Source organism: Mobula hypostoma, chromosome 15 (assembly GCF_963921235.1).
Source record: "Mobula hypostoma chromosome 15, sMobHyp1.1, whole genome shotgun sequence".
Lineage (NCBI taxonomy): Eukaryota > Metazoa > Chordata > Chondrichthyes > Myliobatiformes > Myliobatidae > Mobula > Mobula hypostoma.
Window position 1 is genome coordinate 2003930 of NC_086111.1, and position 15182 is coordinate 2019111.

General features: G+C 43.1%; 1 protein-coding gene across 1 annotated transcript in view; it reads left to right on the top strand.

Annotated features, from left to right (window-relative positions):
- The window catches only part of stab1 (stabilin 1), a 339504-nt gene that overhangs the window by 178040 nt on the left and 146282 nt on the right, over positions 1-15182 (top strand). The window contains exons 30-31 of the mRNA XM_063067593.1: positions 5876-5987; positions 8486-8563. Of these exons, the coding sequence (XP_062923663.1) occupies positions 5876-5987; positions 8486-8563 (190 nt within the window). The remainder of the gene's footprint in view (positions 1-5875; positions 5988-8485; positions 8564-15182) is intronic.

The window sequence follows — 15182 nt, forward strand, 5'->3', positions numbered from 1 at the left end:
CTTGTCCTCATCCACCACCCCACCAGGGATAGGGTTTCTCTTGTCCTCATCTACCACCCCACCAGGGATAGGGTTTCTCTTCTCATCCACCACCCCACCACGGATAGGGTTTCTCTTGTCCTCATCTACCACCCCACCAGGGATAGGGTTTCTCTTGTCCTCATCTACCACCCCACCAGGGATAGGGTTTCTCTTCTCATCTACCACCCCACCAGTGATAGGGTTTCTCTTGTCCTCATCTACCACCCCACCAGGGATAGGGTTTCTCTTGTCCTCATCTACCACCCCACCAGGGATAGGGTTTCTCTTCTCATCCACCACCCCACCAGGGATAGGGTTTCTCTTGTCCTCATCTACCACCCCACCAGGGATAGGGTTTCTCTTCTCATCTACCATCCCACCAGGGATAGGGTTTCTCTTGTCCTCATCTACCACCCCACCAGGGATAGGGTTTGTCTTCTCATCTACCACCCCACCAGGGATAGGGTTTCTCTTCTCATCTACCACCCCACCAGGGATAGGGTTTCTCTTCTCATCTACCACCCCACCAGGGATAGGGTTTCTCTTCTCATCCACCACCCCACCAGGGATAGGGTTTCTCTTGTCCTCATCTACCACCCCACCAGGGATAGGGTTTCTCTTCTCATCCACCACCCCACCAGGGATAGGGTTTCTCTTCTCATCTACCATCCCACCAGGGATAGGGTTTCTCTTGTCCTCATCTACCACCCCACCAGGGATAGGGTTTCTCTTCTCATCCACCACCCCACCTAGGATAGGGTTTCTCTTCTCATCTACCACCCCACCAGGGATAGGGTTTCTCTTGTCCTCATCTACCACCCCACCAGGGATAGGGTTTCTCTTCTCATCCACCACCCCACCAGGAATAGGGTTTCTCTTCTCATCTACCACCTCACCAGGGATAGGGTTTCTCTTGTCCTCATCCACCACCCCACCAGGGATAGGGTTTCTCTTCTCATCTACCACCCCACCAGGGATAGGGTTTCTCTTCTCATCCACCACCCCAACAGGGATAGGGTTTCTCTTCTCATCCACCACCCCACCAGGGATAGGGTTTCTCTTGTCCTCATCTACCACCCCACCAGGGATAGGGTTTCTCTTGTCCTCATCTACCACCCCACCAGGGATAGGGTTTCTCTTCTCATCCACCACCCCACCAGGGATAGGGTTTCTCTTCTCATCTACCACCTCACCAGGGATAGGGTTTCTCTTGTCCTCATCCACCACCCCACCAGGGATAGGGTTTCTCTTCTCATCAACCACCCCACCAGGGATAGGGTTTCTCTTCTCATCCACCACCCCACCAGGGATAGGGTTTCTCTTCTCATCCACCACCCCACCAGGGATAGGGTTTCTCTTCTCATCCACCACCCCACCAGGGATAGGGTTTCTCTTGTCCTCATCCACCACCCCACCAGGGATAGGGTTTCTCTTGTCCTCATCTACCACCCCACCAGGGATAGGGTTTCTCTTCTCATCCACCACCCCACCAGGGATAGGGTTTCTCTTCTCATCCACCACCCCACCAGGGATAGGGTTTCTCTTGTCCTCATCTACCACCCCACCAGGGATAGGGTTTCTCTTCTCATCCACCACCCCACCAGGGATAGGGTTTCTCTGTCTCATCTACCACCCCACCAGGGATAGGGTTTCTCTTGTCCTCATCTACCACCCCACCAGGGATAGGGTTTCTCTTCTCATCTACCACCCCACCAGCCTCTAGTTCTCCGTAACTTCTACCATTTCCAATGGGATTCCACCACCAAGCACATCTTTCCCTTCCCCACCCTCACTTTCTGCTTTCCTCAGGGATCACTTCCTGAGCAACTCCCTTGTCCATTCGTCCCTCCTCACTGATCTCCCTCCTGGCACTTACCCTTGCAAGCGGAACAAGTGCCACACTGGCCCGTACATCTCCTCCCTCACTACCATTCAGGTCCCCAAACATTCCTTCCAGATGAGGTGACACTTCACCTATGAGTCTGTTGGGAGTCATCTACCTTTTCTGGTGCTCCCAGTGTGACCTCCTGTATGTCGGTGAGACCCAACATTGACTGGGAGACTGTTTCGCTGAGTATCTATGCTCTATCTGCTAGAAAAAGCGGTATCTCCCAGTGGCCACCCATTTTGATCCCATTTTTCATTTCCATTCCAACATGTGAGTCCATGGCCTCCTCTACTGTTGTGATGAGGCCATACTCAGGCTGCAAGAGCAACACCTTGTACTCTCTCTGGGTAACCTCCAACCTGATGGCATAAACATTGATTTCTCCAGCTTCTGATAATTGCCCCCCCGACCCCTTCACCATTCCCTTTTTCCCTTTCCCTCTCTCACCTTATCTCCTTACCTGCCCATCATCTCTTTCAGGTGCTCCTCCCCCATTTCTTTCTTCCATGTCCTTCTGTCCTCTCCTATCAGATTCCTCCTTCTTCAGCCCTGTATCTCTTTCACCAATCAGCTTCCCAGCGCTTTACCTCACCTGTCACTGCCCCCCTCGCCCCTGGTTTCACCTATCACCTATGTTTCTTCCTCTCTTCCCCCCCAGCTTCTTACTCTGACTCCTCATATTTTATTTCTCTCCAGTCCTTATGAAGGGTCTCAGCCCGAAACATTGACTGCACTCTTTTCCATAGATGCTGCCTGGCCTGCTGAGTTCCTCCAGCATTTTGTGTGTTGCTTGGATACCCACATCTGATGATTTTCTCATTTGTGATCAAGCATCATATGGAGATGATTTTGGTCGAAGGGTCTGCCTTTGCCAGCACTACACACATTTTATGTGCTGAACATCAAAGAAAATTCCATATTTAAAATGCTTTCTTTGAAACCACACACAAACTTCACAAACTTCTTGATTTGCACCCACAACACAGATATTTAAATTTGATCAGCATTGTCTGGTCTGTGATTCATGGCTTTTAGGAACCTATTGTTCATTTAAATTAAGTCTACAACTTACGTTCAGGCTACGTCCACACTATGCCGGATAATTTTGAAAACGAAGCATTTTCTCTTCGTTTTGACCCTCCGTCCACACTAAAGCGGCGTTTTCATCCCCTGAAAACGGAGATTTTCAGAAACGGTCTCCAGAGTGAATAAATCTGAAAACGCCTAATATCTGTTGTAGTGTGTACGGGGTAAATATGGAGAGATTTAAAAACGCTGTCATGACAACACCACAGCAACAATGTTTTTTCTGCTTCTGCTTGGCACTGCGCAAGCACTGCCGTACGGCTGTTATAACGCGCAGTCGGTGTGAACGGCGTGAGAGTTAAATTGTAAAGTGAGCTTTTTTGACTATTTAAAAACGCTGTCATGACCTGCTGGAACAGGTGGCCGCAGCACGGCATTTCATTGTTTTCTTGAACACAACCTAACAATTTCAGAACAGGCGGCAACGAGACTGAAGCCAGAAGAGTTAGAAATGTACTCACCAAATACTTTGACCCATAGCTTACTGAATAAATAAATATACTCACTTTGCCCTGTTTTCTGTCCTTGCTTGTATGAAGGTGCTTTACCTATTTATGCAAGTACTTCTCTGACAATAGATGTGTAACAGCCTAATTTAACATTGTATGGAAATACAAGATAACACTGATGCAGACATCTTTTATACATTTAACAAGGTGCTTTATTAATACAACAGAGTTGGTCAGTTTTTCAAAGTTCGTCGTCAGCCGGGTCATACTGTCCGTGAACTCCCTGTTGGTTGCCTCCATTTGCTCCAGTATTTGTTTTTTTTAGTTTTAAGTCTTCCTGTGCGAGAGCCAAGAGCAATTTCTTTGAAGTTTTTCTACTCTGTAACTGGACAAACGTGCACCAAGTATACCGTTTCCTCTTCGCTTGTTTTCTGTGTGTCCTGTGCATGCCCAGTAGAGGAGATTCACCCAAATATCCGTGTTAGTGTGGACAGAGATATTTTGAAAAACACTTAGTGTGTACGCCTGTCGTTTTTACCCGAAACCGACGTTTTCAAAATTATCCGACGCAGTGTGGACGTAGCCTCAGATTTGAAGATTGGTAGCTGAGAAGTCATTTGCTAACTGTAAAAATGCTAAACCCAAACATCACTCTAACAGATGCTATTAACACATTGATAGTTTTCTGCATTTTGTATATTTTCAAGTATTTCTTATGATGGAAGGGCTGAAACTTGCCATGCTGTGTGTGTGAAAAATACATGTATTCTTTGATTTATGAAAGGATTATGTTCCAGGAAAACATTTAAGTTAAACAGTTAAGCAATTTTTTAAGATACTAGGAAAATTTTGAACTAAATATATTAAGAATAAAAACTAATTGGGGAACTATGTGGTTCAAATACTTGGACAAGGTGTGGCAATGTATATTACTGGTTGATTAAAACAGTCAATTAAATTGTCAATCAGTGAAAACTTCTACAATTAACCTGCTTCACTCCCCATTCATATAAATTTTGTGGATTCAGAACTTAGATTCCCAAATAGTACAAGGATTCTGTTGACAGTTTATAAATTGTTGCTGACATCTGCATGAATGAATTAGATTAAACCTTTTAATGTAGAATGTTTTGTAGACAAACTAACTATGCCAGTACAGTAAAGGCTGTTTCAAACAAAAGATTCACTGTTCTAAAAGGAATACCTGTTCATGCAACCATGTAATTGACATAAGTATCGAAATAGTTACAGCCTTGATGCAACATTAACCTTCACAGACCTATTCACACATTTAAAATCAAATTATCCTTGCAAAGCCACTTAGTATTTGTTGCTGAAATTTATAGATTAGTGAGCAAGACATTTTGAGTAAAACATTAGAGAGAATGTAATTTAGCCATTGTTTTATAATTTTAATGTGCATAATTTTTCTTCAGGCTAAGAATTTGCATTAATTGTTAAGTGAAATATAAAATCACTTACAGTCATGTAAGTAATTTACATCAGAGGGAACCACTTCTTCCCCACCACCATCAGATTTCTGAATGGTCTATGAGCCAATATACTAATAATAAGGCATCCGTTAGTCTTGTGGGACCGTGGATCTGCGCCTGGAAAGTCTTCACTCTCCAGGGCACAGGTCGTATGGAAGACCGGCAGTTGCCCATGCTGCAAGTCTCCCCTCTCCACGACACCAATGTTGTCTAAGGGAAGGGCATTATGACCCATACAGCTTGGCACCAGTGTCATCGCAGAGCAATGTGTGATTAAGTGCCTTGCTCAAGGACACAACACGCTGCCTTGGCTGGGGCTCGAACTCACGACCTTCAGGTCACTAGACGAATGCCTTAACCACTTGGCCAGGTACCCACTAGCCAATATAATAATGATAATACTACAACAACAACATTGACTCAGGCCTAGGGGGCTGGCGTTGGGCAAACCAATAAACACTACCTCATTATTCCTTTTTCTGTTTTATTTGTTTAGTATTTTGCAGTAATCCCATGTCTTTGCATTGTACTGCTGTTGTAAAACAAGTTTTATATCATATAAGACAATAATAATGAACTTGCTTCCAATGAAACAAACAGCTGTCTGCATGATTTAAAGCAACAATTCACAGTGGAAGGGTCAGCATTTCAGTACTCTCACTGAATGGGTCCTGACATGGTGCTTCAACCTAAAATATCTGCAATTCCTTCCCTTCCCCCTCCCCCTGTAGCTGCTTACACTGACAAAACAATTATATTGTTCACTGAAAAAGGCGTAAGACTCCCTCTAGTTCTGTTTTTATTTTAGTGCTAATTGCTTTGAAATGTTTTACTGGTGTTTTGGGCTCTCAGATGTAATCTTGGTTACGCCTCAGAAGGGAAAACGAAGCACACAAGAAGCTTTGCAACTGCGTAATTCTAGTACTTGGTACCTTTAGGTCACATTTCATTATGGGCGGACTTACCATTGATGACTTAAAAGAGTTCGAAGGACACAACTTATCAACAATGAACATATTTATCAGGTTGCCAATCGAGAATGAGAATGGGGTGAGCAAATGATTTTTTTGCATTTCATGTTTAACGTATGATTAGTTTATAGCTCTTTCCATGAAAGACAATAAGGTATTATCTAGCCACACTGTGCCCTCTCCCCAACAATCTCCCCACACTTCAAGCTCTCTGACATACTTTGGTCACTTTAAATTGAGCAGAGCAACTTTCACAGTTTATGGACTGTGAGTGCAATAGAATCTGGCATTTGATAGAATAATGATGACTCAGTGGAAAGATTCCATTGGCTGACATGACTATGCCTACTGTGAGTTTGTATTTATTCTTATATTTGTAGTAACTGCTATAGCTGCATAGAGACTGGCACTTCTCAGAATTAGCGTGTTTTAAAATTTTCAGTATTCATTTTAGTGAATATGTTTAGTTGTTTAATTGCCCACTTGCAATAACCGTATCTGAAATTTACTCAGTGCAAGCCTAGTATAGTGAAAGGATGCTGTTTGTTGCATGGGTTTAATTTTTGCAAACAACACAAACTGCTTTGTGGAGCCTAAAACAACATGAATTATAATTTTGTGAGTTTAGCAGCACATATATATCCTACAGTCTTCTTAACATTTACCTTTCTTTCCATGCATTCTCCTGAGTACTACTTGTGCCAAGAAACTGTTCCTGTCAGGAATCTTCCCATGATACTTCCTAGTTCCTGACATGGGCTAACCTCTGTCTTCTATTATTAAAAAGTTTGCAAGTATTCCTGAATGATTAAATTGTAATAAGAAAGAATTTCGACAGTGCAGAATATGACAGAAGTTAAACTACTCCACATTTTTTACTATGATATAGTTTGCTGAAAGAGGATTTGCTGTTTGTATGGGTGACTGATTCATTTGAACTGTGAATGTAATTGAACTTGAAATCTAATCAGAATCACATTAATTTATTGGGAAGATTCCACTGGCTGATGTGACTGCCTTATCTGGCTGTATACATTTTGATCAATTGCATGCAGTTTATAGTTGCTCAAATGTTTATGTTAAACCTGGTTGTTGTATTTCATGTTTCTGAAAGGTTTGTGGGTCACAATATAAATAAGTTTTAATTTTTGCAGGATTTATTTCAGCAGTTTCATTTCCTTCATGAAAACATCGAGCCAGCAATGAGCTCTATGAGAATTTTTTTGTGTATCAGAAGCCCTCATTAATTACTAGTGCCTATCCTATAATGTTTATCAATTACAGGTCTTTAACTGCCGTAACTCACCATCACTATTTATTGGAAATCTTTCGGAATGAAGTAGCGAAAAATAATTCCACTTCTTGTTGTTCTTAAGACATGAAACACCTGAAATTTCAGGGATCACCCTCCCCCAGTGAAAACTGATCCAAGTAGAATTCCTGGCTGCCCACTCCTGAAGAGGAAGATCCCACTTTGAACTGTGTGGAGATTTGAGTGAGGTTGCAAGGATAATTTCATGACACACAGTCTAGAACAGTCCTGCTGAATCTTTGTTGGGATGGCAATTAAAGTTGCCCCTGACCAGCATAAATCAACCCTTAGTTTGATAGAATTTGGAGGATTTCCTTGGAGCCTCTCAACTGGCATGAATTAAGAGCATAAAGGGCATTATTCCTCGAGAAATACTCCAGCTGCCCACTAGTTTAACAAGGCAAGGTGAATATTTAGTTGTACTCCTCTCTATCTGAACCCACGTCCTTTCAATGTGTTCCACTATTTTTACCTCATTCTGTCCCGTGCCATATGAATTTAAAATATAGGGCTCATTTTGTCCTTCATTGTCCAGTCAAGGAACTTCACAAAGTTACATCTGTGCTGCAGGAGGACCTTCTGATGCTAAAAGACGAATTCTTGTTCTCCCAGTGTACATTGCTGTAGCCCTTGCACTTTACCTGTGTATCTGCACTGTACTTCCTCTGTAACTGTGAAACTATATTCTGCATTCTGTTTCCTTCCTTATTACCTGGATGAAGTTGCGCATGGAATGGTCCATCTGAGCAGCATACAAACAAAAGGTTTCCACTGGTACATGAGGCAGTAATAAATCAATATATGTAACCAACCTTGGGGCAAACCAGACCTTTCACTGCTCCAGGACTGAAATCTTCATGGCACTAAAACTTCTCCACTGCTGCTCCCCTTTTCACCAGATACACTGCCCGTTAGGGTTAGGGAACTTGCTCTCAGTTTCTGGCCCATGGGAGTAGGTTATGCCTAGCATAATGAGCATGGCCAGCAAACCATGCAAATAAATCTACTTATGTTTGAAAAATACAGCTGAGTGCAGAGAGGATTTAAATTAAACCAGCCCTGTGATGGAACTGGATAAGATACCAGGTCAGCCCTTAAAATTTAGTTAAATTGAAAAAATTAAAGACAACTCCACAGTTAGTTCTATGGTCTTTATATTATCATTTCCTTTTGGTGTTGTAAAGGAAATAGTGGAATTGATAACTTTGATCCAATTTGTCAGTTCAGAATTATAAGGAGTTGAAACATTCATTTGTCTTTCTTAGAGTCTAATCATTGGAGGAGCAAGAATTGTAACGCCTAATATCCCAGCTGTGAATGGCTACATCCATATTATTGACAAGGTACGCTCTTTACCCATGAAGTTGTATTAGCTTTCAATCACTTAATATAGAATTTGCATATTTATCTCATTGCGGTTTCTCAAATTATCTGTGTAGTATAGCTTGGAAGTGCTTTGGCACTAGGTCGCATATGACTTACAGTGGACTGAAAAGCTTGAGCATATAGACATTAAGAAAGAGGATGTGCTGGAGCTTTTGGAAAGCATCAAGTTGGATAAGTCACCAGGACTGGACGAGATGTACCCCAGGCTACTGTGGAGGCAAGCGAGGAGATTGCTGAGCCTCTGGCAATGATCTTTGAATCATCAATGGGGACGGGAGAGGTTCCAGAGGATTGGAGGGTTGCGGATATTTTTCCCTTATTGAAGAGAAGGAGGAGAGGTAGCCCAGGAATTATAGACCAGTGAGTCTTACTTCAGTGGTTGGTAAGTTGATGGAGAAGATCCTGAGAGGCAGGATTTATGAACATTTGGAGCAGCATAATATGATTAGGAACAGTCAGCATGGCTTTGTCAAAGGCAGGTCGTGCCTTACGAGCCTGATTGAATTTTTTGAGAATATCAGAATCAGAATCAGAATCAGGTTTATTATCACCGGCATGTGACTTGAAATTTGTTAACTTAGCAGCAGCAGTTCAATGCAGTACATAATCTAGCAGAGAGAGAGTAAATAATAAATAAAACATAATAATAAATAAACAAGAAAATCAATTACATATATTGAATAGATTATTCTAAAATGTGCAAAAACAGAAATACTGTATATTAAAAAAAGTGAGGTAGTGTCCAAAGCTTCAAAGTCCATTCAGGAATGGGATGGCAGACGGGATGCGCGGCCTTGGCTTGCTGAGAGAATCAGGCCTGCAGTCCTCGAAGTCGCCTGATGCCAGTGGCCGGAGGTGGAGATGTCTTAAGCGGTGTGCGAGGAAGCGGAAGCGAGGCGAGCGGGCAGGAGTCCGTGCCAGGAAAAAGCAAGCCCTAGCCAGCCGGCTCTCCCGTCCATTCTGCTCTCCAATGGACATTAAACTGGACTACATCTGACTCTAAAGAAGTACTCGGCGGGAGTACAGAAATGGACGGAATCCCGGACACCGCCAGTCAGCTGTTTATTTATGTAACAGTTTTCCCCCCAAGCCGTCGGACTACCAACCTACTGCCCTCCGCTGTACCTATTGTCTTGTTTATTATTTATTGTAATGCCTGCACTGTTCTGTGTACTTTATGCAGTCCTGGGTAGGTCTGTAGTCTAGTGTAGTTTTTGTGTTATTTTACATAGTTCAGTGTAGTTTTTGTATTGTTTCATGAAGCACCATGGTCCTGAAAAACGTTGTCTTGTTTTTCCTGTGTACTGTACCAGCAGTTATGATCCAAATGACAATAAAAAGTGACGTGACTTGACTTGACTTGAAGAAGCTATTCCTGAATCGCTGAGTGTGTGCCTTCAGGCTTCTGTACCTCCTACCTGATGGTAACAGTGAGAAAAAGGCATGCTCTGGGTGCTGGAGGTCCTTAATAATGGACACTGCCTTTCTGAGACACCACTTCCTAAAGATGTGCTGGGTACTTTGTAGGCTAGTGCCCAAGATGGAGCTGACTAGATTTACAACCCTCTGTAGCTTCTTTTGGTCCTGTGCAGTAGCCCCTCCATACCAGACAGTGATGCAGCCTGTCAGAATGCTCTCAATGGTACATCTATAGACGTTTTTGAGTGTATTTGTTGACATACCAAATCTCTTCAAACTCCTAATAAACTATAGACACTGTCTTGCCTTCTTTATAACTACATTGATATGTTGGGACCAGGTTAGATCCTCAGAGATCTTGACACCCAGGAACTTGAAGCTGCTCACTCTCTCCACTTCTGATCCCCCTATGAGGATTGGTATGTGTTCCTTCGTCTTACCCTTCCTGAAGTCCACAATCAGCTCTTTCGTCTTACTGACGTTGAGTGTCAGCAAGGCATTTGATAAGGTACCCCATGCAAGGCTTATTGAGAAAGTCAGGAAGCATGGGATCCAAGGGGACCTTGCTTTGTGGATCCAGAATTGACTTGCCCACAGAGGTAAAGAGTGGGCTGAGAAGTGGCAGATGGAGTTCAACCCAGATAGGTGTGAGGTGGTTCATTTTGGTAAATCAAATATGATGGCAAAATATAGTATTAATGGTAAGACTCTTGGCAGTGTGGAGGATCAGAGGGATCTTGGGGTCCGAGTCCATAGGACACTCAAAGCTGCTGTGCAGGTTGACTCTGTGGTTAAGAAGGCATACGGTGCATTGGCCTTCATCAACCATGGGACTGAGTTTAAGAACCGAGAGGTAATGTTACAGCTATATAGGACCCTGGTCAGACCCCACTTGGAGTACTGTGTTCATTTCTGGTCACCTCACTACAGGAAGGATGTGGAAACTATGGAAAGGGTGCAGAGGAGATTTACAAGGACGTTGCCTGGACTGGGGAGCATACTTTATGAGAATACGTTGAATGAACTTGGCCTTTTCTTCTTGGAGTGGTGGAGGATGAGAGGTGTATAAGATGATGAGAGGCATTGATCGTGTAGATGGTCAGAGGCTTTTTCCCAGGGCTGAAATAGCTAACATGAGAGGACACAGTTTTAAGGTGCTTGGAAGTGGGTACAGAGGAGATGTCAGGGGTAAGTTTTTTACACAGAGGGTGGTGAGTGTGTGGAATGGGCTGCCAGCAACGGTGGTGGAGGCAGATACGATAGGATTTTTTTAAGAGACTCCTGGATAGGTACATGGAGCTTAGAAAAATAGAGGGCTATGGGTGACCCTAGGTAATTTCTAAAGTAAGTACATGTTCGGCACAGCGTTATAGACCAAAGGGCCTGTATTGTGCTGTAGGTTTTCTATGTTTCTAAAAGATTTGAAGTGACGGAGGCTACTTTTAGAAAACTGTGTTTAAATGAAAGCTTCATAACACTTTTCAAAAGGGAATAAATCAAGATTGGAAGGCAGCTGTGAGATTTTGGGTTTCACTGCAAGACGATGTGACATACCCCACCCCCCCATACACTGCTAACATTCTTTAGTAACCAAATATACTGCCATTCCTTTTGGACAGATTCAACGTCATAAAAAGTGCATGACTAATTGAAAGCAGCTTTATAGAGCTGCATTGGTCAATGGCAGTGGTTTCTCAGGACTGATGCAATATGCCCTTCAGATGTCACCTGTCAGTGAGAAGTGGAAGGTTTATATTTTCAGCCTCCTTATGTAGATAAGAAAGTACCTTGATGGCAGCTTTCTCTCATTTTATAAGATTCAATATTAAAATATAACTTTTTCAAGAGAGAAAGAAATCGGAAGTAGAGAGAAAGATTTTTCTACTGTCATTGTTCATTGCTAACTCACACTGTTTATTCTGGCTGATGCAGTGTGAAGCCCTTTCTGCCTGGTTAACAATACCTTTAGTGCAGGGGTTCCCAACCAGGGGTCCTCTGACTCCTCGGTTAATGGTAAGGCTCCGTGGCATAAAAAAAGGGTTGAGAACCCCTGCTTTAAGGGGAGAGTGAAATGTGGATCATCCAGTGAACCAATCGTGTTTTAATAGCAACATTTTGGAATAGATTTGATGGTAAAATTTAAGACTCTGGACTTGCCTGTATTCCATGAATCAAGCATATCACAAAGGGGCTATGTGATATTCAGAAGGGGAGATTTACCATAGTAACTTCCGATTTGTAGTGACAAAGGAATTCTTTTCCAAAGTCTATTCCCTTGAAAACTGACAACTGTGTTCCATCAAGGGGAGGAATTGTTAACATTCATTCCATCATTCATACCCAGCTCATTAAATGGAGTAGCTTGTACTGAAGCCCGTCACGGTACATTATAGTGGACAAGGGAGAAAAGAATAGAAAAGTGAAATGTTTCTGTGAGAATAAGGAATACAAAGTGACGGGATGGATGGGTATTTGTTTCAGTTTGGAAAGCACAGATTTCCAGAGTTCTCCAAATGCTCCTTTCCTGGTTTCTTGCGCACAGTTGCCTTGACTGGTAATCCAACAGGCGCGGAGTGAGAACTTTGTACTGTGTAAGAGCTGGACCAAGATCTATCTGGTGGATGAAGAAGCAGTTGTAGATTGATTTGAGGTGGGTTAGAAGGTGATTATGTTGAGGGCTGAATGAGGGGCTGCAGAGCAAATATAGATTGCAGTGGGAAAAAGAGAATTTTCCTGGAGAAAATGTTTCTGCTCTTTTTGGCTCATAGGCAATGATTTCAATAGATTCAGCCTTTCTCAACTCCTTTAGTTTATAAGGGAAGAGGAGGAAAGAAATTCTGCAGCGTGACTTCAGAGAACTCAGGAGAAGGCTGAAAAACAGGACCTCCAGGGTGGTTATCTCTGGTTTGCTTCCAGTTCCCTGTGCTGGTGAGGGCAGGAACAGGGAGGTGTGGGATCTGAATGTGTGGCTGAGGAGCTGGTGCGGGAAGCAGGGATTTAGATTCTTAGACCACTGGGATCTGTTTTGGGGTAAGGATGAATTGTACACAAGGGACGGGTTACACCTTAACAGACGGGGGACCAGCATTCTGGCAGGCAGGTTTACCACTGCTACACGGGTGTGTTTAAACTAAGTAGTGGGGGGAGGGGACGAACTGGAAATATAAGGATGGAGTTAAAGGAAATGAGAGAATAAGTAAAGTTAAGAAAGACAACAGAATTAACGGGGCAGAAAGTTCAGGAAGGGATCGGAGAGTATGGCCAAGTGCAATAGGAATCGATGTGAAAGTTGAGGGGAGTAATGAATTAAAAGTATTATATATGAATGCACGAAGTATAAGAAAAGGAAACCAAGAAGGTCATTAAGAGAGAAAAGATTAACTATGAAAGGAAACTAGCAAATAATATCAAAGAGGATACTAAAAGCTTTTTCAAGTATATAAAGAGTAAAAGACAGATGAGAGTAGATATAGGACCGATAGAAGATGATACTGGAGAAATTGTAATGGGAGATGAGGAGATGGCAGAGGAACTGAACAAGTATTTTGCATCAGTCTTCACTGAGGAAGACAGCAGGATACCGGACACTCAAGGATAGCAGGGAAGAGAAGTGTGCGCAGTCACAGTTACGACAGAGAAAGTACTCAGGAAGCTGAATAGTCTAAAGGTCGATAAATCTCCTGGACCAGATGGAATGCACCCTCGTGTTCTGAAGGAAGTAGCTGTGGAGATTGCGGAGGCATTAGCGATGATCTTTCAAAAGTCGATAGATTCTGGCATGGTTCCGGAAGACTGGAAGATTGCAAATGTCACTCCGCTATTTAAGAAGGGGGCAAGGAAGCAAAAAGGAAATTATAGACCTGTTAGCTTGACGTCGGTGGTTGGGAAGTTGTTGGAGTCGATTGTCAAGGATGAGGTTACAGAGTACCTGGAGGCATATGACAAGATAGGCAGAACTCAGCATGGATTCCTTGAAGGAAAATCCTGCCTGACAAACCTATTACAATTTTTTGAGGAAATTACCAGTAGGCTAGACAAGGGAGATGCAGTGGATGTTGTATATTTGGATTTTCAGAAGGCCTTTGACAAGGTGCCACACATGAGGCTGCTTAACAAGATAAGAGCCCATGGAATTACGGGAAAGTTACATACGTGGATAGAGCGTTGGCTGATTGGCAAGAAATAGAGAGTGGGAATAAAGGGATCCTATTCTGGTTGGCTGCCGGTTGCCAGTGGTGTTCCACAGGGATCAGTGTTGGGGCCGCTTCTTTTTACATTGTACATCAACGATTTGGATTATGGAATAGATGGCTTTGTGGCTAAGTTTGCTGACGATACGAAGATAGGTGGAGGGGCCGGTAGTGCTGAGGAAACAGAGAGACTTGGATAGATTGGAAGAATGGGCAGAGATGTGGCAAATGAAATACAATGTTGGAAAATGTATGGTTATGCACTTTGGCAGAAAAAATAAACGGGCAGACTATTATTTAAATGGGGAAAGAATTCAAAGTTCTGAGATGCAACGGGACTTGGGAGTCCTCGTACAGGATTCCCTTAAAGTTAACCTCCAGGTTGAGTCGGTAGTGAAGAAGGCGAATGCAATGTTGGCATTCATTTCTAGAGGAATAGAGTATAGGAGCAGGGATGTGATGTTGAGGCTCTATAAGGCGCTGGTAAGACCTCACTTGGAGTACTGTGGGCAGTTTTGGTCTCCTTATTTAAGAAAGGATGTGCTGACGTTGGAGAGGATACAGAGAAGATTCACTAGAATGATTCCGGGAATGAGAGGGTTAACATATGAGGAGCGTTTGTCCGCTCTTGGACTGTATTCCTTGGAGTTTAGAAGAATGAGGGGAGACCTCATAGAAACATTTCGAATGTTAAAAGACATGGACAGAGTGGATGTGGCAAAGTTGTTTCCCATGATGGGGGAGTCTAGTACGAGAGGGCATGACTTCAGGATTGAAGGGCGCCCTTTCAGAACAGAAATGCGAAAAAAATTTTTTAGTCAGAGGGTGGTGAATCTATGGAATTTGTTGCCACGGGCAGCAGTGGAGGCCAAGTCATTGGGTGTATTTAAGGCAGAGATTGATAGGTATCTGAGTTGCCAGAGATGTGGCAAATGAAATACAATGTTGGAAAGTGTATGGTTATGCA